This window comes from Cucumis melo, chromosome 8, assembly GCF_025177605.1.
Source record: "Cucumis melo cultivar AY chromosome 8, USDA_Cmelo_AY_1.0, whole genome shotgun sequence".
Lineage (NCBI taxonomy): Eukaryota > Viridiplantae > Streptophyta > Magnoliopsida > Cucurbitales > Cucurbitaceae > Cucumis > Cucumis melo.
In genome coordinates, this window is record NC_066864.1 from 527,587 (window position 1) to 551,781 (window position 24,195).

A 24,195-nucleotide genomic window follows, 5' to 3' on the forward strand; every position below is an offset into this window, starting at 1 on the left:
ATTAGGTAAAAGTAAGTAACAAAACTAAGTCAAATATATACACAATTAATTAGCTTTTATATTTTAATTATTTTGGTTTAAGTGTTTGATCATAATTATTCACATATATATACTCTTAAGCTGGGCCAGTGTGGATATATCCTCTAATTAATAATCACTACCAAACTTATTAACTAATCTTCCCTCTTGAACTCAGTCCTTCATCTAAACCAAAATTAATAAATATAAATAAAACAAAAATATCCATAGTCCTACAAATGTGTGAAATCTGTGTGTTTTGATTTATAATTTGGTGGCCTTAACCTTACAAGTTTGATCAACTCCAACATTATTATTTTACTGTTTCAAACAGGAAAATGTGTGTTTGTTTGAAGTTACTAAAGAAAATATATATACTTTAGCCGCCCACATCAATTATTAAATCTTTGTAAATGATCTATAAATAGAGCTTATGGTTGTTAATCCATCCTCACACAATCCAAAGCAAAACCATATTTAGCCTTTAATTAATTAAACTCATTTCATATCAGTTGATTATGGCCGCTCCTGTTTTCATTCTCATCACCTTCTTTGCTCTTACTTGTTCTATTGCATTGGCATCCGATCCTAGTCCACTTCAAGATTTCTGTGTTGCTGATCGAAACAATCCTGGTTAGTACTATATATGTATATTACTAGATAGATCATTCTTTAACCTTCTAGGGGTGTGAGACATTACTTTTAATTTCTAATATTTTTGCTATCAATATGGTTTTGTTATGATGTGGCGCAGTGAAAGTGAATGGCTTTGTTTGCAAGGATCCCAATGTTGTGGAAGCAAAAGACTTCTTCATGAGTGGGCTAAATGTGGCCGGTGACACCAACAACCCAGTTGGTTCTGCAGTAACTCCTGCCAATGTTGTGCAAATCCCAGGGCTCAACACACTTGGTATTTCTATGGTTCGTATTGACTATGCCCCATGGGGAATCAACGCACCCCACACCCACCCTCGTGCCACTGAAATCTTGACCGTCCTCGAAGGCACTCTTTTGGTTGGCTTTGTCACCTCCAACACAGAAAATCGTCTCATAACCAAGACACTAAACAAGGGCGACGTGTTCGTGTTTCCTGTTGGACTTGTTCACTTTCAACAGAACATTGGTTATGGTCCTGCAGTTGCTATTGCAGCTTTGAGCAGCCAAAATCCAGGCGTTATTACCATCGCTAATGCTGTTTTTGGATCAAAGCCAGACATTTCAACCAATATCCTTGCAAAGGCTTTTCAAACTGATTCGGCTATAATAGCCAACATTCAGTCCAAGTTTTAGATACTAGGTGTTCTGTTATGATTGATCTTTCATATACTATTTTTTTTTTCCATCTGTTTAATTATTGTCTCCTCACTCTTTAATTACTTTTTGTTGCTCAATTCATATTGTTGTATTCACATTTGAAATTTGTGTCCATCCAATAAAATTATTCTCCTTTTGTCAAATTGCACTACAAGAAAATGGAGCATTCCCGACGCCGAAAATCACGTCGGCATAAAGAACGTCGGGAATAAGGGCTTTCCCGACGCCCTCAACAACGCGTCGGGAGCTGCGTCGGGAAAACCATCTTTCCCGACGCACCACGAAGGCGTCGGCAAGAATACGTCGGGAAAAACCCCTTTTCCCGACGCACTGTTCACGGCGTCGGGAGAGGCGTCGGGAATAGGGGTTTTTCCCGACGCCGCGTGAAACGTCGGGAAAAGGGGTTTAATGAGCGTCGGGAATTCCCCTTTTCCCGACGCATTTTGAGGGATGTCCCGACGCCACGTCACTGCGTCGGGAAATCCCCTTTAAATTCGTTTCAGTTCTGTATTCACAGAACCGAAACCGAGAGGAGGAGAAAAAGAAAGGAGAAGAAGAAGAAGTCGCCGCCGTTCATAATCCTTTTGTTCCGCCGCCGTCCGTCGCCGACCGCCCTCGCCGTTGTTCCTCGTCGCCGTCTGCCACTTTAGGTAAGTGAAATATGTAAATTTATTTAGTTTAACTTTATGTTTTAGGGTTTTTTTTGATAAAAATTAGTTTAGGGTTTTTTTTTTTATGAAAATTAGTTTAGGTGTGTGCTAGATCATGTTGACTAAAAAATACTATGATCGGATTAACTCTGTTTTACATTGTTCAAATAAAAAATGTGAGTAGGGTCTGCAGTTTCTCTTCTTTATTCTGTTGCAATTGCTATAAAATTGGCTTGATTTTCTATTTCGTTGTTGATGATTTTATTGTTTGCATGGATGTTGTTTCTGGTTGAGATTTATGTGGTTAATGTTGCAGAAATAGGAAAGGAAGATGAAGTATCGGGAAATATTGGTTCTGGTTCTATGTTTGCTTGGGTTTGTTCTTGGAGCGGTGAGCAATTTCTTCTTTCTTTCTTTTCTTTTCATTGTCGATTATAGTTTCTGCAAGTTTTACTTCTTTTGGATTAAGTTTGTTGCAAAATTTAAGGTTCCTGTTATTTCCTTGCATTATTTTAAATATTTGCCTTGATTTTTGGCTATGATTCAGTATGGATTGTTGGAAAGGCAGTGAATAATTTCTTAAAGAAAATGAGAATATCATTACATTTTCACCCATAGGTAAAGTGTTTGGCTCTAATGAAAGTGGAATTCAATTGGGTAAAGTTAAAAGTGTTTGATAGAGGGTGAGATTTACTTATGCAAACTGATTTTAATGGTTTAAGTAGGAGAATTCAGTTTGATGAAAGAAAATGTTTGAATGGTGTTGTAGGTGTTTGATACAGTAGTCGGGGAAATTGCAATTATTACAAACTGAACCAAGTTCCACAACAGGGCTGATCATAGTTGCGCCAGTTGAAGATTCAAAATCCACGTGTTGGGTGTTCTTGATATTGCTTGTAGAATGATTGAAGTCATATCAAACTGAAAGCTAAGCGATTGTGTAGAAAGTCAGACGATCGTTGAAGGTTTGAGAAGGCGTTTAAGATTTCTTATTTAAGTTTTGTATTAGGATCTTGTTTCATGTACCGTTGTAGAATATATAAACATAATATAAGATTCCATTTTGTGTATACAAATGTAAAAGACAAATATTATAGTTTCTAAAATAATATTAATTTTATTGATTTATTGGGGTAAAAAAATATTTATCTACATGGACTCAATGTCAGTTTATAAAAACTGGACAATAATGAAACATTTTAATAAAAATAAAATTAAAAAAATGGGCCCAGAACAAGGCAAAGATGTTGTCTTTAGTGTCGATATAAAAATATTTCCCGACGTTCATTACGTCGGGAAAAAAAGTCAAAAAATAAGGTTTTCCCGACGCCGGGAGATGCGTCGGCATCGACGGCGTCGGGAATAAGGTTTTCCCGACGCCGTCGATGCCGACGCACCTCCTAGCGTCGGGAAAGCCTTTCCCGACGCCGTACCAAATCGGCGTCGGGAAAGCCTCTCGCGACGCATTTCTCCCGACGTTCTTCCCGACGCCGTTTTGTACGTCGGGATATCCTTTCCCGACGTACTTTGCATTTTCGCCGACGTATTTGTGCGTCGGGAGTACCCACATCTCTTGTAGTGTTGAGTGAATGGATTCTTAGCTTCGTTTTAATCTCTCTCTCTGAGAAATGTGCAAATACTTTCAAGTACTTAAGAGAGAGAGAGAGAAAGAGAGAGAGAGAGAGAGAGACCATGACAACATGCATGGTTGTGGTTGGTTACTTGTAATTTGATTTTATGCTCTATCAACCTGCATGCCCATGACTGACGCTTTTTGAGGACTCCCTGCTTTAATCCTATATAAAAATTTTAACATCTTCGCCTCCATACCTTGCAATGGCTTCAATACTACTCTCTCTCTCTCTCTCTGTATATAATGTATGTTATCTATATGATCAATAAGGCATATGAGAGGGAGACGATGATTTTTAGTTTATTTTGAGCTCTTTCTTTAGAAAAAAATCGAATCTAACTCAAAATTAATTAATAAAAAAGAAAATTTTGTCCATTCACCTTTCAGTTGGATGCATCTCGTCCAGAATTTAACTCAAAATATCAATAACAACAATACCATTCTTTTTTAATTAAGAAAAGAACGTGTTTTTAACTAGTTGGCATTTCAGGTCCTTTTTACTTTATGTTGTCTTGGGCGATCCCCTTCACTATTAAACTATAACTAGTAGCCGAAAGCAATTTTAATTATATATCACTAACGTCTACGATTTATCATTATTTTTTAGATGGGATTGAAGGGAGTTGTCCTCTCATACATGTCCATGGTTGCATGTGATGCTAGGAGGTGTCGAGAACATTTTCGGTGCTCGAGATTGTAGGGTGTCAATCCAATCTTGACTCATTTATTTCCTTATAATTGACATATGTTTAATAGCTTGATTGGTCAGAGGACCTAACACTTTTCTTCTAAGACATTTCCGTAGACTTTTTCTAAATTAAATCTTATCTTGGATAATCTTCCACGTAGCTAATATTTTTAAATTACAATATTCAACCGATTAATCTTTCATTTTACCCTTTCAAAAAAAAAAATCTCAAAGAATAATGTATATAAATCAAAATTAAAACAAAAGTTGGAATGATCAGATTTTGAAACAATAATCTCAACGAAATGGGTTAATATTAAAAATTGGTCCCTGAAATCTTTAAGAAAAAGAAAAAGGAAAATTAGAAATTAAATCTCAAAAGACAGTATTGAAATTAAAGTTAAAAAACATGCAAATTTGAAAAAGAAAAAAAAGTTCAAATATAATTAAAATATTGATTATAGGTAGAGGTAATTAAGGGATTCTCATGCAACGTTAACCTTTTTCGTTTGAACTCAATTATGTCTATAAGTCAATTTTGTGTTCTACTCTGATTATTATTATTATTTAAGTGAGGTATTACTTCAACTAATTAATTAATTAGTTAATTTATCCAACCAAACATTATATTTTCTCCCCCAAAACTTCACAACTAACAAAAAGACAAAAACCAAAACCAAGTCAGATTTGCCTCTTTTTTTTTTTTTTTTTTTTTTTTTTTTTTTTTTTAATTTTAGGCTATCCTTATCCTAATTTAATTTAATTGTTAAGTTTAAGTGTTTGACCACAATTCATATACAAATTTAATCACTACACTACCAATACCAAGTCTCTCTTAGAGCAAGTCACCAAAGTTAATAAACAATAAAATTGTAAGGATAGAGAAAAACATAGCACATAATGTTTACAAATGTGTGTGTGAAATCTCTTCTACCAACTGATATCCCAAGATTATTAATTTAATTACTATTTCAAATCGAAATTAATGCGTGTTGAGCTAAGGGTTTGAGAAGTTCTTTCTTGCCGTCCTTCAATTAATTGTATTATATTGTATTGTATTGGGTATGGAGAGGTTCTTTTATTTAGTGATCTATCTATATATATATAAATAGAGCTATCTATCCTCATTCAAAAGCATTAATACACATCCAAATTATCAATTAAACTTTAGAATTTTTCAATATCCATTTTAATGGCCTCTCAACTTTTCTTCCTCGCATTTCTTGCTATTACTTCTTCCATAGCATTGGCATCAGATCCTAGTCCTCTTCAAGATTTTTGTGTTGCAGATCCAAATAATCCTGGTTGGTATATGGACTACTCTTGTTATTGTGTTTGAAGTCGTCCGTCACTTCATTTTACTATAAATTGTAACATATTATATTGGATATATTGTTAATGGTGATTGGTTTTGTTATGACATGCAGTGAAAGTGAATGGTGTGGTTTGCAAAGATCCCAATGCTGTAGAAGCCAAAGACTTCTTTATGAGTGGGTTGAATGTGGCAGGTGACACAAACAACCTTGTTGGCTCTAAAGTGACTCCCGCCAACGTTGTACAAATCCCAGGGCTCAACACACTTGGAATCTCTATGGTTCGTATTGACTACGCCCCATGGGGAATCAACGCACCCCACACCCATCCTCGTGCCACTGAAATCTTGACCGTCCTCGAAGGCACTCTCTTGGTTGGCTTCGTCACCTCGAACCCAGAAAACCGACTCATAACTAAGACACTGAACAAGGGCGATGTCTTTGTCTTTCCCATTGGACTAATTCACTTTCAACAGAACATTGGTCATGGCCCTGCAGTTGCCATTGCAGCTTTGAGTAGCCAAAACCCAGGTGTTATTACTATTGCTAATGCTGTTTTTGGATCAAAGCCTGACATCGCGACCAATATTCTTGCTAAGGCTTTCCAAACCGATTCTGCTATAATAGCCAACATTCAGGCTAAGTTCTAGATAATTATATAGTAGGGCACCTCAAAGATTAGACGTCCTGTTATAATTCTCTCATGCTATATTTTTTTTTTTTCATTTACTCGTGTTCACATTTTGTAATTTTATTGCCATTTTAGTTACATTTGATGTTTGATTCATTGTTGTATTCAATTCTAAAATTTATGTTGATCATTCAATAATAAACCATTTTGTTTAAGGAACCCATTTTTATTTATTGAAATTTATGTTAGTTTTCATTTTTCTGAATTATGATTTTAAATTTCTTTAGAAAGTTAAACCTTAAACATAACAAATATACGAAATTATAAATCCACTGTTGCATGGTCATGGTCTTTCTTAAACGAAAGAAATAAAAGATGCATCGCACAGCCTCTAGGTAAGTATTAGTTTTCATATGGTTTCACAATTCTCAAACTAATTTTTGCTTTCCAAGATACCGATATTGACTACGCTCCCGAACAAGAGCTCTGAAAAAGCAGGAATCATGTTGCACATTGCTCAAAGCTAGTATACATTAAAAACCATTGTTGGTAACTAAATAATTTTCAATGGAAAACCTCAACTCTTCTAAGAAGCAGGATTCCCATAAGAACAAATTAAGAGCAATTGAAACTGATGTATTATAAGACCAAAACTGATTCTTACAGATTAGAAGCTAAAATAGACTCAAAGATACTTAGCCAACCAAGGTATATCCTTACTATCTTTCAGTGCAAATGAGACGTCATCACTTGGAACATTAAGCTGTAACTTTTGCAACCGGTGTTTAGCCCCTGATTCACATAAAATAATTCTGGACTCACCAAGCCTACAGCCAACTTTCAGGAGAGCATCATATCCAGGAAATTCTTCTCCATTGCTTGTACAAAGATTTGAGAAAGTCATGGCAAGCTTTTCAAAGGTTGCTTCACCCAAACCCGTCTTATAATAGTCGTGCACCATGGCTGTCAAGAAGATCTTGCTCTGCTTAGAACAACTCTTCATCACTTGAATATGAGGTGCTTGAAACATTTCTTGAATCGCTGTTTCCACCTCAGCTATTCCAACATGTGTTTTCGCAGTGTTGGAAATCAAACTCAGATGCTTCTTTAGGTGATAATCCATAATTTCAGCTGCACGCCGACATATCTCCAAAGCACGACGTGCATCTCCTGAAATAGCAGCCACCTTTCTCGATGCAAATTCAATGGCTTGTTTCTCAAATGCATTGATTCCTTCAAGCCGGCTCAAAATGATTTCTTGAAGTTGCTGATGGTTATAGGGGCCAAAACAAAGCCTTTCAATACCCATTCGGCTTGAAATTCGAGGAAGCAACTTCTCTGGTAGGTCCATGGTATTTGCAATTCCTATCACAATCAACTTTGCTTGTGGCTTTGTAGGCCAATCGAGAATGTTGTATAGAATTGACTGATTTCTTGTTACAAGAAGATCAAGTTCATCAATGAGCAGAATGCAAGGCCGCTCATCATTCCTGCAACTATTTACGTCTGAAAACCGTTTGGTCAACAACTGAAGCGCCTTTTTCCAATGAACCCTATGCCCAGTTAATGCTTCATGTATAACCCTGTATATATTTTCTGGTGCTGCCAGCTTTAGACCATTAACCTCCACAAAGCAATGAGGCCTTAGATTTCCTGCATCAACTTTAGCCCGCAAGTTTCTCATTACCGACAGTACACTCATTGTCTTACCTGTTCCTGGAACACCATAGATGTACAAGCATCGACCCAAGCATTGATCATCACATAAAGCACTTTCAATAAATGTAGTTATCTCCTCAATTTCTTTATTTCTACACGGTAGGGACTTGGGTAGTGACGCCAACATGAGGGTTGCCTTTGCTCTTTCCAATTCAGTCTGTTTGCGACATCTTGTATGCTCTGGGATCTTCTTAGCTCCTATTTTTTGTAGTCCACAAAAGTGTCCTTTCCTTGAATTTGCAGCTAATTCATGGGTTGAGCTTGAGTAGTTTCGAGATAGTAAAATTTGTGCTCTTTCTTCTTCATATTCCACATCACCGTCTGAATCAGAGTCTGCATTCTGGTCCAACTTCCACTCTGTGTCACTATCAACTGCTTCAGTATCCTGTTCTTTATCAATTTCAGCCAACCTCTTGAAACTATGCCAACGAACGTCATATTTATACTCACATAAAAATATATCATCCCCTTCCTTGGCTTTATAATAGTCTTTCGGATTCATGACTTCACACAGTCTAAGAAGCGATTCCATCTCAATATCTGCAAAATCATTAGTTAAATAAAGCTCTCTCTTCAAGTTATGCGGTTGCCTTCCAGCTGCAGTCTCTTCTGGGATTATATACCATCTAACCTTACACTGATGGTTACCCGTTACTTCTTTCCATATACTTTCAATGTGAGCAGCCCACAAATCGCCTGCTAGAAGCTTTTCCCTCATTGTCCTAACCCGTTTTTTACCCTCCGGAGGCTTTGGCAATTGAACCTCTTTGCCCATTTTGGCAGCCTCACAAAACCCACAAATCCAATCCCCCTCAGGGATCACCTTCATTGGAGGCTTCAAACACTTCAAATGAAAACCACCAAGACAGTCATCACACTCGATCATTACAGCGTTTCCAGATTTAAAGCACACTCTACACTCCTCAACTTCGGGATCTTCATCATCAGAGCTTGCATCTTCTCTCCTCCTCACATAAACATCGTCCCCAACCTCAAATTCACCACCATCAAAAACCACTTTTTGATAATACACCCTCTTCCTTAATCTCCCACTCCCTCTTTTGTTGATCCCCTCCTCCGAATTAGGATTCTTTGAAGCAGTTGCTCTTGTGACCATTGACCTCTTCTTGTATGTCTTTCTCTTCTTTCCCTCTAATTGTTGAAAAGATGGAGAAAACATAACTTCATTTAGCTTAACCTCATTATTTTCTGTCCACGTTCGACTCCTTCTATGAGCTTTAAGGTCTCCCTCGGATACAACATATCCGTTAGTTCTAGATGCACTCGCCTTTTCCACTAACCTAGTCGATCTTCGAGACATCTTTGGTCAAACGCTGCCCTTAATTTCAAACAGGCGAGGGGTTCATCTTTGCATCTTCTTCCTCTGCTCTACAGGTGATGGTGGATAGAGGAGGGGTCCAAAATGTGGCTTGATCCAAAGCTTCTTTCAAACTCCAAACAAAGATCTCAACCAAAAACGCACCAAATGCTTTGAACTTGGGAGAGCACCGGACTCTAAAATCTTGAATCTTTAGGATTAAATAAAATCTAGCCCCAAAATTTAGTAGGTATTCAAGATAATCGAAGAAAAACCCACAAAAACCACCAAATCCTTACCCACAACCTCAAATCCAAAAGTGGAACGTGGCGGCGGGTTCCGTCAGAAGAGGACGCGTTCAACGGAGAAAACGTGCGGCGGCGGCGGCGGCGGCGGCGGCTGGAAGTGAAGACAGAAAGACAGAGAAACTGTCCGTGGTCGACGGGGGCGATTGGAGGAGGTAGAGAAAGTAAAATAGCACCGCGAGGGAGCTGCTGAGATTTTTAGTCTAAAATAAAATAAGAATCGAATTAATTATATTTTAGTTTATGGGTTTTAACAAAACATTTGTAAATGTTCCTTTCAATTTCAAAATCTATTAGCATTCTCTAACTAATATTTTAAGATTATATTTCAAAATTTTGTCATAATGATTTAATTTGGTGTAATCTGATCCAAACAATTCTCATGGCCAACCAAAACTCCTATTTTTCCACCTCATTCAATTTATAATTTTTATAATTTGTTTCATACAAAGAGTTGGATATAGATTTCTTTTTGTTTTTATACCTATAAAATGAATGAAATCTGATTAATTAATAAATTAATTTTAATTAATTATCATAATTTTTAAATAGAGATACTAATTAGTCAATATCTATACTCATGAAATAATATGTGCAATTCAATGACTCTTTATTGTACACTTTTTTTTTTTAACTCTACTATATTGGATATCTTTAATTTATTTTCTATCGTTAATAAGAGACTATTTCCTTTTACACATAACAGACTCTATATATATTCATTTAGTATAAAATCACTACATATAATAAAATTTGTAAACATGTAGCGTTAGTTTTATAAACAACCGTATGAAGTATTTTTGTATAATTGAGGATATAAACATAATATCTAGGATGTGTATTTCTTTTTTTCTTGAACAGTAGCACCCTCGAGGATCGGAGATATTGACGATGGTTGAGGGAAGCCTTTTGGTAGGGTTTGTGAGCTCGAACCAAGATGGTAATAGACAATTCTCAAAGGTGCTAAACAAAGGAGATTTGTTTGTGTCCCCTTATCGAATGTACGTTTTCAAAAGAACATTGGAGATAGCTAGGGAATATGTTGTCGCGACTACAATGTTTAGTAGCAAATCCCGAGGTTTTGAGATAATTGAAAATACATTGTTTGGTTCTCTAAGAAAAAGTAGACTTCTATTGTACTTTTGAAATTAGTTCCCGTCTTCTTTCTACTTTGTTCGCATCTTTAAAAAAGGAAAGAGTGTTTTGAAAGATGATCTCTCAAATTAGCAATAGATCGAAGAGAAAGAGATGAGAAGAATATGCAAGCGTAGATTATATTGGTATAACAAATTTGCTTACATTACTTTTCAAATTTTCAAAGCTAAAATGATAAGTAATTCATTTAGTTTCTCAAACAAATGCAGAGGGTTGAGCCCTTAAGCTGAAGATTAGTTCACAAAATCAGGACAAAAAATTCAACTGATATTCTTGCAACCCCATTACAGACTGATCCAGCCACTATTTGGAACATTTAAGCCAAGTTCTAATTATAACTAAACTTATTCAAAACAATTCCTTCTCTCAGTTGTTGTTGTCGTTGTTGTCGTCATCATCATCAAGGAAAAAATGGCTTCTAATTTTGGATCCTTCATGTGTTGTGTAGTACTACCAGATCAGATATTATCAATAAAAATTAAGGATGCTTAATAATGTTGTAATTAAGCAATTTGGTCTGCTTTCTTTTCTTTTCTTTATTGTTATTATTAATTAATTAGGCAGATAGGGCTGATAATCCGATCCTTTGAGTAATTAATGTGTCGTTTGATTGGATAACTTTCCTCCCGATGTTATCCTAACTGGTGTTGGAATGGAAGATATGTATAATAAAGTCAACATCTCTGCCCATGCGTGGCTTAATTAATGCCCTAAATCTAACCCTTTCTAATACAAGAGTTAGATCTTAGTTATGGGAATGGAACATTTTTTTTTAAAAAAAAAAGAAAATTAAGCATTGTCCCTTAGTGCTTAATCCCAAACTATCTATAAATTCAGTTGAAAGTTTACCGATTAAATACATTCATATGCAAGTGTGTGTTTTTCGTAGCGTTGGTTCTAAGCAAAATCTTGTTGTCTAGAAATTAATAAGTTTAGTATAAATATGATGGACTCTGGAATTATTCTCTTCTTCTTAGGGGTCTGTTACAACAAATTCCATTGTTTTGGCATCTCTTCATCAAGATTTTTGTGTTGAGATATCAATAATCCAGGTAGTTTAACTTTTATATCTCTAACTTAGTTTTGGAAAGTGATTTAATTATGTATTCACAACGTAAAGTTTTACTCAATTTAATGTTTCAAAACGAAATTTACCATTAATTAGCTAATTAACATCCCAAGAAGGTTTAATGTTTTTTTTGTTAAATGAGCAGTGAGAATGAATGGTTATGGTTGCAAGAGCGCCCTGCCAACGTCGTAGCAGATGACTTCTACTTTACCGGGATACTTACTCCGCGTAGCACAGACAACCCCCTAGGCTCGAACATTACATCGGTGAACGTCGAGACGTTTCCGGGCCTCAACACTCTAGGCATGGGACGCAGTGACTTCGCATCCGGTGGTGTGAACCCTCCTCACGTGCACCACCCTCGAGCATCGGAGCTGTTGATGGTGCTTGAGGGAACCCTTTTGGTGGAGTTGGTGAGCTCAAACCAAAACGGAAATCGAGTATTCTCAAAGGCGGTGAACAAAGGAGATGTGTTTTTGATCCCTCAAGGAATGGCTCACTTTCAAAAGAACATTGGAGATGGGAATAATGCTGTGGGGATTTCAAAGCCTTTAGCAGCCAATTCCCAGGAGTTTACACAATTGATACTTCTGTGTTTAATTATTCTACACCTAAAATTCCTACTCATGATATAATTATTTCAAACCCATCCCAAGACTGATCATGATCCCATGCAAGCCACTTTTTGGAACACTATCAACCCCAAGTTCTAATTAACTAAATGCCTTCTAAATTATTATATAATTCAGATGTGTGCTGTGTCAACTTAATTATTACCGATAAAATTAAAGATGTTTAATTAAGTTATATTTAAACAATTTGGTCTCTACTTTCTTTTTTTATCATTGTTAATTAATTATCTTCATGGAAACATCTATTCTTTTAAAGGCCAAAGCCAAGTCTTAAAAAGTTTGCAAACCTATATATATATATATATATATATATATATATATATATATATATATATATATATATATATATATCACTTATTAGCACACAAATTATCAAATAATTGAAAAGTAAAAAGGTAGATTAAGATCGATAAAGACACTCCAATTTAAACCAATTAAAAAAATTACAGCTGATTATTAAACAAATAATCGACAGCTCTCGGAACGAATACAATCAAAATTAAAGAAACACACATCAAAACAAATAAAGAATCAAAGATTTCATCACATACACAACACAACAAACTCAAAACATAAAAAAGTAATAATTATAAACCTAAACCAATCACGTCTCTAGAACTTGGCTTGAATTCCAGCGATAATGGATTTATCAGTTTGGAAAGCCTTTGCAAGAATATCAGTTGAGATGTCGGGCTTTGATCCAAACACCGCATTAGCAATGGTAATAACACCCGGGTTCTGGCTACTAAGAGCGGCGAGAGCAACTGCGGGTCCGTGTCCGATATTCTGCTGGAAGTGAACGAGACCAATGGGAAAAACAAACACGTCACCCTTTTCAAGCACCTTGGTGAATAGACGATTCTCGGTATTGGAGGTGACAAAACCGACGAGGAGGGTTCCTTCGAGAACGGTCAAGATCTCAGTGGCACGCGGGTGAGTGTGAGGTGGGTTGATACCCCACGGTGCATAGTCGACACGTGCCAATGAGATACCGAGAGTGTTGAGTCCAGGAACCTGAACCACATTCACAGGGCTCACTCGAGATCCAACTGGATTCGATGTGTTTCCTACTTTGTCAAGTCCACTGAAGAAGAAATCATCCGCTGTCACAACTTTGGGATCTTTACACACAACTCCATTCACTTTCACTACAAAATCATTCAGCAACAACATTCTTTAATTAATTAAAATACAAACATATATATATATATATATATATATATATATATATATATAAAGGTTAAAAATGTTTGAAATGGTGGTTATATATTTACCTGTATTGTTTGGATCAGCAACGCAAAGGTCTTGAAGATGATTAGGATCAGAAGCGAAAACGGCAACGACACACGTTACAATGAGAAATCCAAAAATGATAGCTTTGGACGCCATGAGGGAGTAGAAGGATACAAATATAACTGTATATAATGCAAATAGAGAATCAGAAAGTTTTAAGATGTTGAGTATTTTTTGTGAATTGGGAGTTCAAAAGACTTCCTTTTTATAGAGATAGATTTTAAGATGGGATGAAGGAAATTAGGTGGATGAATTTGAAGAAGTCTATTTAATTTGGCCGTCCCTCATATATAATATGATTTGAATTTGAAAATCTTAATCAACGTATGAATCTAATCCTCTACCTCTCCTCTATATATATATATATATATATATATATATATATATATATATATATTCATTTTACACTTCATTGATGGCAGCCGGCGGATGTATATTCATATGAATCTAATCTATAATCTTATACAGCCATTTGTATGCAAATCCCTTGTTTATATTATACTAATTAAGCTTTTCTCTAAACATATATATATCTAACTGATCTTGTTTTCATTTCCCCTTAATCGACGATTTTTCTTATGTGTTTAATTATACTGATCATTTCTCATTTATTAGTTGTTGTTAGTTAAATATCTATCCATGGTTTTCATATTTCTTTTTATAAGAAGTAACCTTTCAAACCAAGTCAAAAAAAACTTTCTTTAGGTAAATAAATTACCTCGAGGTAATCAAAATAAAATTGCACAAAACCAACTGATCAAAATTTTCTTCATAGTTATTAATTGTTTTAATAATTTGGGTTTGAGTGAATTTGACTGTTAATCACTGCAATGCCAAGTCTATATTCGTCATTCACTCCACCAACCAAAGTTAATAAAACAATTAAATTACAATCCATATATGATACGAATAGGTAATGTTTTACGTAATTAAGGCTTTATTAAAACCTAAAACCTGTTTTGCTCAACTGACATAATATAATTTATAAGAAAAAGTTTTCTGGATGATTTATGTAACTATTATCTTAAAACAACATTGGTTCACTTAATATTATATATACATATATTATTTGATTGTAATTATGATTTGAGATGTTTATTTAAGATTAAATTTACCAAACAATCAATTATTATTTTATTCGTCTCGTCAACCAACATAGACAATTATCTCCAGGTGGACAAACCTAAGCCAAAGAATCTGTCTTTTATGAGACTCCTTTCATTTTGACCACTTCAATCATGTTATTTTAAATCCACAGTTAGAATGATTTTGAATATTATACTTTATGCTAATTTACTAAAATCAAATTAGTTAAGAACATATCCTCTAAAAGTAGATTTAATTTAATATTAACGAAATAAAATCATAATGAAAGCAACCCATTAAATTTATCAATGTGAAATACATTAATTATTTTTTCACTTTTGAAATAGAAATGCAATATGTTATGTTTATTTTTTATGTGGTGTGTTAAGTTTTGAAAATTAAGTTATTCAAGTGGCCTCAATTATTATTAAATAAATAGTCGTCAACGTGATGATTAAATAGAGAGCTTTTTAATTGATCATTGTTAATACATTCTCACAATTCGCAAACCAAAACCATACCCCCATATGTCTCTTTTACTTCATCAAAATATATATTATTGAAGGTCACTCAAGTTTTATTTCTCACCTTCCTTTGCCTTAACTTGTTCCATTGGATTGGCTTCGAATTCTAGTCAGCTTCGAGACTTTTGTGTTGCAGATCCAAATAATCTAATTTTCGTATGTTTTTTTTTTTTTTTTTTTTTTGAAGATCTCACGTTAAAAAGATATATATATATATAGAGAGAGAGAGAGAGAGAGATTCTTCACGATATATTTGATCTCATTGTCAAAGATGAAATTCAAGCTTAGTTTTAATTTGTTATGTGTCAGTGAAATGGAATGGAATAGTTTGCAAGGATCCCAAACTTGTAGAAGCTTAAGCCAAAGACTTCTTCACGAGTGGGACGTTGCATGTGTGCCAGGTGACTCTTAACAATTCTGCTGAATCTCAAATAACTCCACCCAGTATTGTCCAAATCCCAGGACTCAACACTCTTGCCATCTCCATCGCTTCGCCTTTACTTTCTCCCTAAACCGTACAGTATCGTTACTCCCACACTCCTCTCCTCGAAGGCACACTCTTGGTGGGCTTCGTCACCTCCAACCCTGAAAACCGTCTGATCATTACTAAGACATTGAATAAGGGCGAGATGTCTTTAATTTGTCTTTCCCATTGGACTAATTCACTTTATCATCAGAACATTATGCTCGTCGTCCTGCTGTTGCCATTGTAGCTTTTAGCAGCCAAAACCAAGGCATTGTTACCATTGAAAAATTCTGTTTTTGGATCAAAGCCTGACATCCCAACCGACATTCTTGCAAAGGCTTTTCAAATCGATCCTCCTATTATAGCCACTATTCAGTCCAAGTTTTAGAAATAATTCATTACGTTATATTTTTCATGCGCTAGAGTTCTATCATTCTAGTTGTCTCGCATGCATGCCTTCTTCAAGTTTCGGTTCATTTATATTTATTTGTGAGAATAATATCCTCTCTGTGTGCAATCAAATTAATACACGAGAGATCAAAGTGAGTATAATTGAAGATTAAAAAATAAAAAAAATTAAAAATGTTCGACGTTGATAATAGTCAAATGCAATGAAAGAATTAGAAAAGAGTTCATTGTTTTAACCATTGAGTTGTAAAACAACAGTGTCTTAATTTTTAGATATTGAAAATTGATATACTGAAATTAGAAGAAAAAAGATATGACATATATAATTGAAAGCAAATATTTAAATTAAAAAAAAAAAAAAAAAAAAGAACTAAATTTTTACGAAATGCAAAACCTATCTCTTAAGAAATGTGTTTAGAAAGGAAAAAAAGAAATGGAAAGCCTAAGACAAGAACTGTAATGTTGTTGTTTGTTGTAGTTGCTGCGTTTTGTTTTTGTTAAATGGGAGAGAGAGGTTAGCGCCACATGGAAGCGGTGGCAGACACGTGGTATCAACATGCTTATAAAACGACATGTCGTCACCATATCCAATATTACATTCTATAAATCCTAATTATCAATTCCTTCACTCCTAACGTCCTTTTTTTTTTATATATATATATGATATTCTCCGATTCCTAAACGAACGTTATTGTGCAAAATACTTTGTATACGATAAGGCCATGATGAAGGTACAATCTTCATGCAATTTTATTCTTTAATTAATTCATATTCATGAAGAATTATTAAAACAGCACTTTAAGCAAGGTTTTTAAATATGTTGTGTATTTGTGGGGGTGGAGTAGCCTACAACTACAATCCAACATGTTACTTTGTTGTTGTACTACTCAGCTTTTTTATTTGAAAATGGGAAGATATATTCACATATATATATATGCCTTATTTATTCAATTAATGTCACTCAACATTTATCTTTTTCATTAAATTTTAATTATTAGTTTGTTTTTCTTCCGAATCTTTGTATCTTTTTTTCGTTGGTTTTATGTTTAGAAAAGGAAATCAAAGCGAGTAAAAATGAAGCTCCCCAAAGAAGCAAAGGTTAGCAAATCAAACTCATAACTCATAAGTTGATTTCCAAATTCACATTTTACTTGGATTTTGGATATTGGGTATTGGATGATTTTTTTTTTCTTTCTCTTTCTCGAAAGCCTATCATAAATTTTACTGTTTGTGTTATACACGTCGTGTTCTTACACTATGGATTATGCTGTCTTATTCAATGTTTTTGGATTGGGGACATTGTAGGAAGAAGTTCACAGCATGAACAACGAAGACGATGAACGAGATTGGGATCTGGAAGATGAGGGAGGCTTGGCGCAAATAAGACGACGAGAGTTTACTTATGGATCTCATCTAGTACAAGGGAAAATGAATCATGGAATGGAGGACTATATAGTTACTGAAGATCGACATGTCGACGACCATAAGCTAGGACTATTTGCAATATTTGATGGCCACTCGGGTCGCGATGTCGCAGAGTACTTGCAGAGCCATCTGTTTGATAACATCTTAAGCCAGGTTTTAAGAAGAAAGCCATTGGAGAAGAGATTCAGCATAAGAACAGTAGGTTAAATTAACATTTTTCATTTTTGTGTATAATTTTTTGGGCAGTCTGATTTTTGGGAAGACCCTGACGGAGCAATCAGGAGGGCATATAAAGAAACAGATGAAGAGATCTTAGCTAAAAAGGTGGGAACGAGAGGAGGTTCAACAGCAGTCACTGCTATACTAATCGATGGGCAGACTCTAATTGTCGCTCACGTAGGCGATTCACGGGCGGTGATATGCAGGAATGGTTCGGCAAAACCGATTACGGTTGATCACGAACCGGAGAAGGAGAAGGAGCTTGTTGAGAGCCGAGGTGGATTTGTTGTACAAATGCCAGGTCTTTTGACAACAAATGGATCTCCAAATATAATTTTCAGTTGATTTTCTGTGTTGTTTACTATAGAAATTTTGTTTGATAGGGAGTGTGCCAAGGGTGGATGGTCAGCTAGCAATGTCAAGGGCATTTGGCGATGCTAAGCTGAAAGAACACATTACTTCAGAACCAGATATCAGGATCGTCGCTATTGAAAATGAGACTGAGTTCGCCATTTTAGCCAGTGATGGCCTCTGGAAGGTTTACTTCTTTTGCTCATTTGTCTTGTCCTGAATTCATTTGACCAAAAACATTCTCAATAATGAGAGAGAAAAGAAAAGTGGGGGAATTTTGACATCTGAAGGCTTTGTCCTGTTACTGAAGTTGTAGTTTATGGAAACATTAACTCAACAAGAAAGATATAAACAAAGCTTCGAGACTTCCATGTGGGGTTCTGGAGAAATACTCCTTCCATTGTTAATCACACTTGTACCGTATACCAATGGTAACTTTAAGGTCGACTTGTTTGATCCTAAGAGGTATTGAGACAGTGCTTTGTTTTGGTTTTTTGTTTGAAATTGCAGGTAATATCAAACCAGGAAGCTTGTGATTGTATCAGAAAAATGGCTATGGATCCTCAAAAGGCTTCAGAGAAGTTGATCAAAGAGGCATTGTCTAAGATGAGCTACGACGACATTTCCTGCATTGTTGTTACCTTCCACTGAACATCTCCATTTCTCTTTATATTTTCAGATGAGTTTTATGCAATGGGCCATTGATGCTCAGAACAAGTTTAGTTTTGTCTGTATAAGATCTGTGGTCACCACTTTCTTCTTAAAATGTGTCTTTCATGGGAGCAGAAAAAAATTACTTCAAATTCAAATTCGCTTTTCAGAATGATACCAATATAAATCGAAGTACTTCAAATTCAAAGTACTTCAACAAAAAAAAAAAAAAAAAAAAAAAAAAAAAAAAAAAAAAAGATACCAGTATAAATCGTATTTGGAGAAAATTGAGCAAAATTTGAAAGTTGTGTATAAAGAAATGCCATGATGATTTGCATGAGACAAGCAGAGAAGCAAATCGCGTATAATCAATTACATTTTGAGCAATACAGTAATGCAGCCAGGCAACAGGAAAATCTAGGATTCATACTTCTATAAATGGAAGAACAAATTCAAAAGAATATAACAAAAAATAAAAATTTAATTGAATTGGCAGAAGGCAGTTGGCCTTGCTAGTTATGTAACCGAATTTATTAGGATGAGTGATCAGTTGGAGTTGAAGCTTTCATGTTGGAGCTTTCCTCTTCCCCATCAAGATCTAGCCTCTGTTCCTCAGTTTGTGCTCCTTCGGAGTCTACCGCGCAAGAACTTTGTGCATCATTAGTGCGGATCCAAGCATCATGGAGTTGCAGAGAATATTCTAGGTGCCATAGAACTTCGCCCATTGTTGGCCGAATCTTCCCTTCATCAGCGAGGCACTTTTCTGCTATTTCTCCAAATGTTTTTAGAGATTCGGGACAATATTTGTCTTTAAGATGTGGATCTATAATGGTGTGCAACAACTTTTTGCGTTGCCATTTCATTGCCCATTCTGCAAGATTTATCTGATCCTTAGGCAAACTTGGGTTTATAACAGCTCTTGCACAAACAACTTCTAACAATACCACACCAAAAGAATAAACATCAGATTTTTCACTCAGCTGCTGGCGCCTGAAGTACTCCGGATCGAGGTAGCCGAAGCTGCCCTTAACTGCAGTACTAACATGAGTGTGATCCAAAGCAGGGCCCGTTTTTGAAAGACCAAAATCAGACATTTTTGCAACAAAGTTTTCATCCAAGAGTATGTTGGTCGTCTTCACATCTCTGTGGATTATTCCTCTCTCAGCTCCTGTGTGAAGATAATGGAGTCCCCTGGCTGCACCAATGCACACTTCCAATCTCTGCTTCCATGTCAAAGGTGGGAGATTACTCCCAAAGAGATGACTTCTAAGAGTGCCATTCGCCATATATTCGTAAACCAAGATCATTTCCTTTTGCTCGTCACAAAAGCCAATCATTGACACCAGATGTCTATGCCTAAGTTTAGAAAGCATTTCGATTTCAGTTTCGAACTCAGCAAGTCCCTGCTGAGACTGGGGGTTTGCTCTCTTGATTGCCACAAGAGTACCATCATCAATCTCCCCTCTGTAGACCTTACCAAAACCGCCAACTCCGATCATCAGAGCTTCATCAAAGTTATCCGTCGCTGCAAGAATCTCTGCTAATGTAAACCATTTGCCAACTCTGACAGATGGCAAGGTCCCGAACACACTTTGGCCTCCGCCAACAGACCCTCTGGCATAAGTGTTGGTGACAGTGCCCCCATGACTGGATCCTCCTCTCCACCCAGAAGAGTTCTTCTTTGTAAAATTCCTTCTCCGGATTCTGCAGAAATAGATGATGAGAAAGGTAATAACAGCAAGGAAAACAACAGAGGCTAAACCTGCTCCAATGCCTATCCAGAGAATTTGAGATTTCGAGTTTCCCTTCGATTCCTCCAAGGCATTAAACCTGTCAATGTACGCAAGATTCCCATTTTGACTCAGCTTAAAGATTTCCAAACCATTCAAGAGAGCATCTGTTCCTGCAGCACCTGCAGCCGTATCCGGGCCTAGTTGAATCCAGAGGGTGTTGATTTTGGATGAAATTGGTTCAAGGAAATCCACATGATATGCTCTGTTCATTCCCCCGGCTCGTACAAACACATCAAAACTCTCAACTGCAGTCCTGTTGTTTATGTAAATCTTGAAAACCCTCTCTCTTGCCTTCTCATACAGCAGCTCACAGAAATGCAATCTAATCAAATACTCGAAACCAGGATGAATTTCGAATTTCCACGACATGTTGAACCTTTTCTCGAGCACTTCAGTCTCAGACATCGTTCTAGCTGTTTCATACACAGGGAGAGGAGCTACAATGGAGTCATTCGTGGAAGCATATGTTACATTAGAACTGTTATGTACCTCAGACCCAGCATTTGCTGTAATCATATAGCTCGAGTCCACTTCCCACATCCTCCATAGATCTGGATCTTGAGTGGGCTTGATCACAGGCCCTCCAACATTCAACCTGTACATAGTTTCAGTTCCCCTTTCACTCACATTCAAAGTAACAGCACTTCCACCCACCTTATCAATGGAACCTCCAAAAATCTCATCCGTCAGGGGAACGATTTCAATAGCATTGATGAACCCGAATGATCCTTCAGAAGGGGAGAACTCAAGAACAAATGCTTCTGAATTGACAGAAATAATGAACTCTTTAATCAAAGAGAATGAACTTGAATTGACCCCAGAACGCTGAAACTCCATATTCTTATATGCGATCTCATTGGGAACACTGAATTTTGAAACTAATCTAAGACCATTTGCTGAGACAGAAAATGATGAATCGTTCACATTTAAGTTCTCAAAAGGAAAGGGGCAGAAATGAAGTCGAACAACATGATTACCCCAAACCCCATTAAAAGTATAGTTCAGGGAATTAGTAAATATCCTAGCAGTTTTATACAGCGGCTCAAAGACTGAATCTCCATTTAAAGTGGCTGTGGAGGCATTGATATTAGCACCAAGATTGCCCACAGAAAAGTTCCCTTCTGAAGTCAGGTCGCCAATCCATTTCCTACCATCAGCAGTTTCATTTGAACTTGAGCCACAATTGATGAAAAGGGAATTGGATTTGGCATCTCCAGTTTGTAAATACTCAGAAATCATCAGAAGTAGTAATGGAATCAAGAATTTCCGGATTTGAAACTTCCCCATCTTGCCAAATAATTATATGCTCTTTCGATATTAAGCAAAAAGAAAATATCAACCAAATTTTCAGCCAACGCTCATAAACAAAAAGGAATCATAAACACATCAAAACCCATTTAATAATTGAACTCCCCAGCTCCAAAAATACTTGTATTACCTTAACCAAACTAATAGGCGCATCAGAAATCGAGAGCCAAAGAAACCCAACTGCAAAATCCTCTAAGAAACTGGAATCAACCTTTATCTCCAACCCACAGCCTCAGCTAACTGGTAGATCTGAACAACAAGAACCCAGGAGGGGAAAAAGGGTCTCATAAAGAAAACCCAATAAACAGAGAATGAAAAGAGAAAAAATAACAAACCCCCACAAGAAAATCAATGAAGTAGCATTTGAAATGGTGCTCTCTCGGAAGGAAAAAAAAAAGAAGAGAGGGAGAGAGAGAGAGATTAGAACATGGGTTTTTGTTGTTGGAAACAGAGAGAAGAAGGGTCCATAGGATATTGCTTTTTCACCATATCTTCTTCACCAAAGAGCCAAAAGATCTGACACCATTGAAACGCCCGCACGTAAAACAATACAAATTCCCGGAAATGTAATGTGTAATGTAACTGAAATCCAAAGTTTTTGATTCATTCACTGTTTTTTTTTTTTTTCTTCTTTTTTTTTTCCCTCTCTCTCACACACAGCTTTACTTTATGGGCATTGTGAGTTGGTATGGAAGAGGCAGGTTTTGGGGTTGCCAGAAATGGGGCTCCATTATTTGGGAGATGGGTCACATGCTTATGTCTTGAAGAAGATAAGCAAAAGCAATTATTCTTGCGGCATTTCCTCAAAAAAAAAACTACCATTCTTTCAACACTTTTTAAACTAAAAAATAAAAAAGCCATCTTGCTTGTCTTTTTTGCTGTTCCGTACCACATGGTACCTCTAAATAGTCCTCACTCTTTACTTACCTTCAAAACTCAGTCTCCATTTTTATATCTAACAAATTGCATTCCACTTTGTTGTCACTTACCATTTCTACAACCATATTTAAAGAACACAGTTTGACTTTGAACTTCATTCTTGGCTCCATATGAATTTAGATGTTCTACAAAATGAGAGTAGAGATTGATTCGTGGCTGATCCTATATTCAGCCATGAGTTAAAAGGAAGAGCTTATTTTTTAGTCGATTGTGGTAATAGTTGACAAGAACTTAAGTTGACTCACGCATTAAAAAAAAAAAAAAAAGCAATCTTTTTTATAAAACAGAAAAGAGGAAAAATAAAGGACCGAAATAGTCTTATCCATTGTTGGTAAAGAGGTTGATTTACAAGTTTGAATCTTTACGTTCGAAGCTACAAAACCGTTGAATAAATTTTTAATTTCCAATTTCTGTCACATAAATCTATAAATTTGTATAGACAACGGTTGGTTTTTAACTTTTAATCTTATGTCTAGTAAATCCTTCCATGCTAAAGTTTTTCTAAATTTCAATTTTATATCTCATTCAAAGTAAATGTTTTTTAAAAAAGTTTATAAATCTATTAAACACAAGATTGTACTATTAAAGTTCTAAAACAAAATAAAGAAAACTTTAAAGGTGTGTTTGGAGTGGGGTTTTAGGGGGAAAATAATTAGAAAATTGGGCCAAACCGTGTTTGGCCCAAGGAATATGATAAATAATCATAATCCCTAAATAACCCTATCTTATCCCATCTTTACTTTCTTACAACCCTACGTTACCCTACCCAAATAACTTAATCTAAATTATATTATTATTTTTTAAATTACTACAATCATAATCCTTCCTCCAAACACATATTATTATAACACTACTATCATAATCTCTCCCTCCAAACACATACTATTATAATATTACCTTTTATATTCTTTTCCCCAAACACATATTATCATAACACTAGGATTATCATAATCCTAGGATTGTTATAATCATTTTCCCCCATAACTCTTTCTCTACCCCAAACGCACCCTAAAGATTAAAAACTAAACATATAGCTTAGTGGACTTTAAAGTTGTGCATACGATAATCACTCGTTCTAATTTTTTTAGCGAAATCGCACAAGTAATAAAACAAATAAAGAATGTTATATGGCTGAAATATAACCATATTTAATTCAATAGTTTTAACTATTAATTGAGCAGTAAAAGTAGAGTAAAAAACAAAATTAGAAAGCTGAATTATTGTCAGAAAATGGGATCCATTTTCATCTTAAAAATGACATTATCATTTTGAGGAACACAAGATTTT

At 35.7% G+C, this 24,195-nt stretch overlaps 7 protein-coding genes and 1 non-coding gene across 10 annotated transcripts; 4 read left to right on the forward strand and 4 right to left on the reverse strand.

Annotated features, from left to right (window-relative positions):
- The first annotated feature begins 536 nt into the window (after positions 1–536).
- LOC103484305 (putative germin-like protein 2-1) lies at positions 537–1,308 on the forward strand. Its single transcript, XM_008441317.3, has 2 exons — positions 537–651; positions 773–1,308. Exons 1-2 carry the CDS (start codon positions 537–539, stop codon positions 1,306–1,308), a joined length of 651 nt encoding a protein of 216 aa, XP_008439539.1.
- Positions 1,309–5,441: 4,133 nt separating this feature from the next.
- Positions 5,442–6,499, forward strand: LOC103484306 (putative germin-like protein 2-1). The gene is made up of 2 exons (XM_008441318.3): positions 5,442–5,607; positions 5,731–6,499. The coding sequence occupies exons 1-2, from the start codon at positions 5,496–5,498 to the stop codon at positions 6,264–6,266; spliced, it is 648 nt and encodes a 215-aa protein (XP_008439540.1). The 5' UTR covers positions 5,442–5,495; the 3' UTR covers positions 6,267–6,499.
- A 209-nt stretch (positions 6,500–6,708) lies between these two features.
- LOC103484307 (origin of replication complex subunit 1B-like) lies at positions 6,709–9,793 on the reverse strand. The gene has a single exon (XM_017043887.2). It carries the CDS (start codon positions 9,285–9,287, stop codon positions 6,933–6,935), a length of 2,355 nt encoding a protein of 784 aa, XP_016899376.1. The 5' UTR covers positions 9,288–9,793; the 3' UTR covers positions 6,709–6,932.
- On the reverse strand, positions 8,364–8,441 carry LOC127150790 (small nucleolar RNA snoR28). The gene has a single exon (XR_007823371.1). It is a non-coding gene; the product is annotated as a small nucleolar RNA snoR28 (small nucleolar RNA).
- Positions 9,794–11,950: 2,157 nt separating the features above from the next.
- Positions 11,951–12,448, forward strand: LOC103485298 (germin-like protein subfamily 1 member 8). Its single transcript, XM_017043686.2, has one exon. It carries the CDS (start codon positions 11,951–11,953, stop codon positions 12,446–12,448), a length of 498 nt encoding a protein of 165 aa, XP_016899175.2.
- A 558-nt stretch (positions 12,449–13,006) lies between these two features.
- On the reverse strand, positions 13,007–13,834 carry LOC103485299 (putative germin-like protein 2-3). Its single transcript, XM_051088519.1, has 2 exons — positions 13,720–13,834; positions 13,007–13,593 (listed from the first exon to the last, which is right to left on the reverse strand). Exons 1-2 carry the CDS (start codon positions 13,832–13,834, stop codon positions 13,058–13,060), a joined length of 651 nt encoding a protein of 216 aa, XP_050944476.1. The 3' UTR covers positions 13,007–13,057.
- Positions 13,835–16,874: 3,040 nt separating this feature from the next.
- Positions 16,875–19,069, forward strand: LOC103484308 (probable protein phosphatase 2C 28). 3 transcript variants are annotated; one of them, XM_008441320.2, is made up of 6 exons: positions 16,875–16,953; positions 17,273–17,320; positions 17,528–17,800; positions 17,894–18,167; positions 18,250–18,404; positions 18,728–19,069. In XM_008441320.2, exons 1-6 carry the CDS (start codon positions 16,945–16,947, stop codon positions 18,866–18,868), a joined length of 900 nt encoding a protein of 299 aa, XP_008439542.2. In that variant the 5' UTR covers positions 16,875–16,944; the 3' UTR covers positions 18,869–19,069. The 3 variants fall into 3 exon arrangements, with proteins under 3 accessions (XP_008439542.2, XP_050944474.1, XP_050944475.1); XM_051088517.1 differs by lacking the exon at positions 17,273–17,320 and having other exon boundaries at positions 16,894–16,953; XM_051088518.1 differs by lacking the exons at positions 16,875–16,953; positions 17,273–17,320 and adding an exon at positions 17,348–17,391.
- Positions 19,070–19,155: 86 nt separating this feature from the next.
- Positions 19,156–22,792, reverse strand: LOC103484310 (probable receptor-like protein kinase At1g30570). The gene is made up of 2 exons (XM_051088516.1): positions 22,100–22,792; positions 19,156–21,969 (listed from the first exon to the last, which is right to left on the reverse strand). The coding sequence occupies exon 2, from the start codon at positions 21,946–21,948 to the stop codon at positions 19,402–19,404; it is 2,547 nt and encodes an 848-aa protein (XP_050944473.1). The 5' UTR covers positions 21,949–21,969; positions 22,100–22,792; the 3' UTR covers positions 19,156–19,401.
- Positions 22,793–24,195: the final 1,403 nt, after the last annotated feature.

Bases quoted from the DNA above. Each gene is read 5' to 3' on its own strand.
- LOC103484305 (XM_008441317.3), top strand. From the start codon at position 537: ATGGCCGCTCCTGTTTTCATTCTCATCACCTTCTTTGCTCTTACTTGT. The intron at 652-772 runs GTTAGTACTATA...GATGTGGCGCAG, and splicing joins TGCTGATCGAAACAATCCTG to TGAAAGTGAATGGCTTTGTT.
- LOC103484306 (XM_008441318.3), top strand. From the start codon at position 5,496: ATGGCCTCTCAACTTTTCTTCCTCGCATTTCTTGCTATTACTTCTTCC. The intron at 5,608-5,730 runs GTTGGTATATGG...TATGACATGCAG, and splicing joins TGCAGATCCAAATAATCCTG to TGAAAGTGAATGGTGTGGTT.
- LOC103484307 (XM_017043887.2), bottom strand. From the start codon at position 9,287: ATGTCTCGAAGATCGACTAGGTTAGTGGAAAAGGCGAGTGCATCTAGA.
- LOC103485298 (XM_017043686.2), top strand. From the start codon at position 11,951: ATGAGCAGTGAGAATGAATGGTTATGGTTGCAAGAGCGCCCTGCCAAC.
- LOC103485299 (XM_051088519.1), bottom strand. From the start codon at position 13,834: ATGGCGTCCAAAGCTATCATTTTTGGATTTCTCATTGTAACGTGTGTC. The intron at 13,594-13,719 runs GTAAATATATAA...ATGATTTTGTAG, and splicing joins TGCTGATCCAAACAATACAG to TGAAAGTGAATGGAGTTGTG.
- LOC103484308 (XM_008441320.2), top strand. The intron at 17,801-17,893 runs GTTTTAAGAAGA...TTTTTTGGGCAG, and splicing joins TTGATAACATCTTAAGCCAG to TCTGATTTTTGGGAAGACCC. The intron at 18,168-18,249 runs GTCTTTTGACAA...TTTGTTTGATAG, and splicing joins ATTTGTTGTACAAATGCCAG to GGAGTGTGCCAAGGGTGGAT.
- LOC103484310 (XM_051088516.1), bottom strand. From the start codon at position 21,948: ATGGGGAAGTTTCAAATCCGGAAATTCTTGATTCCATTACTACTTCTG.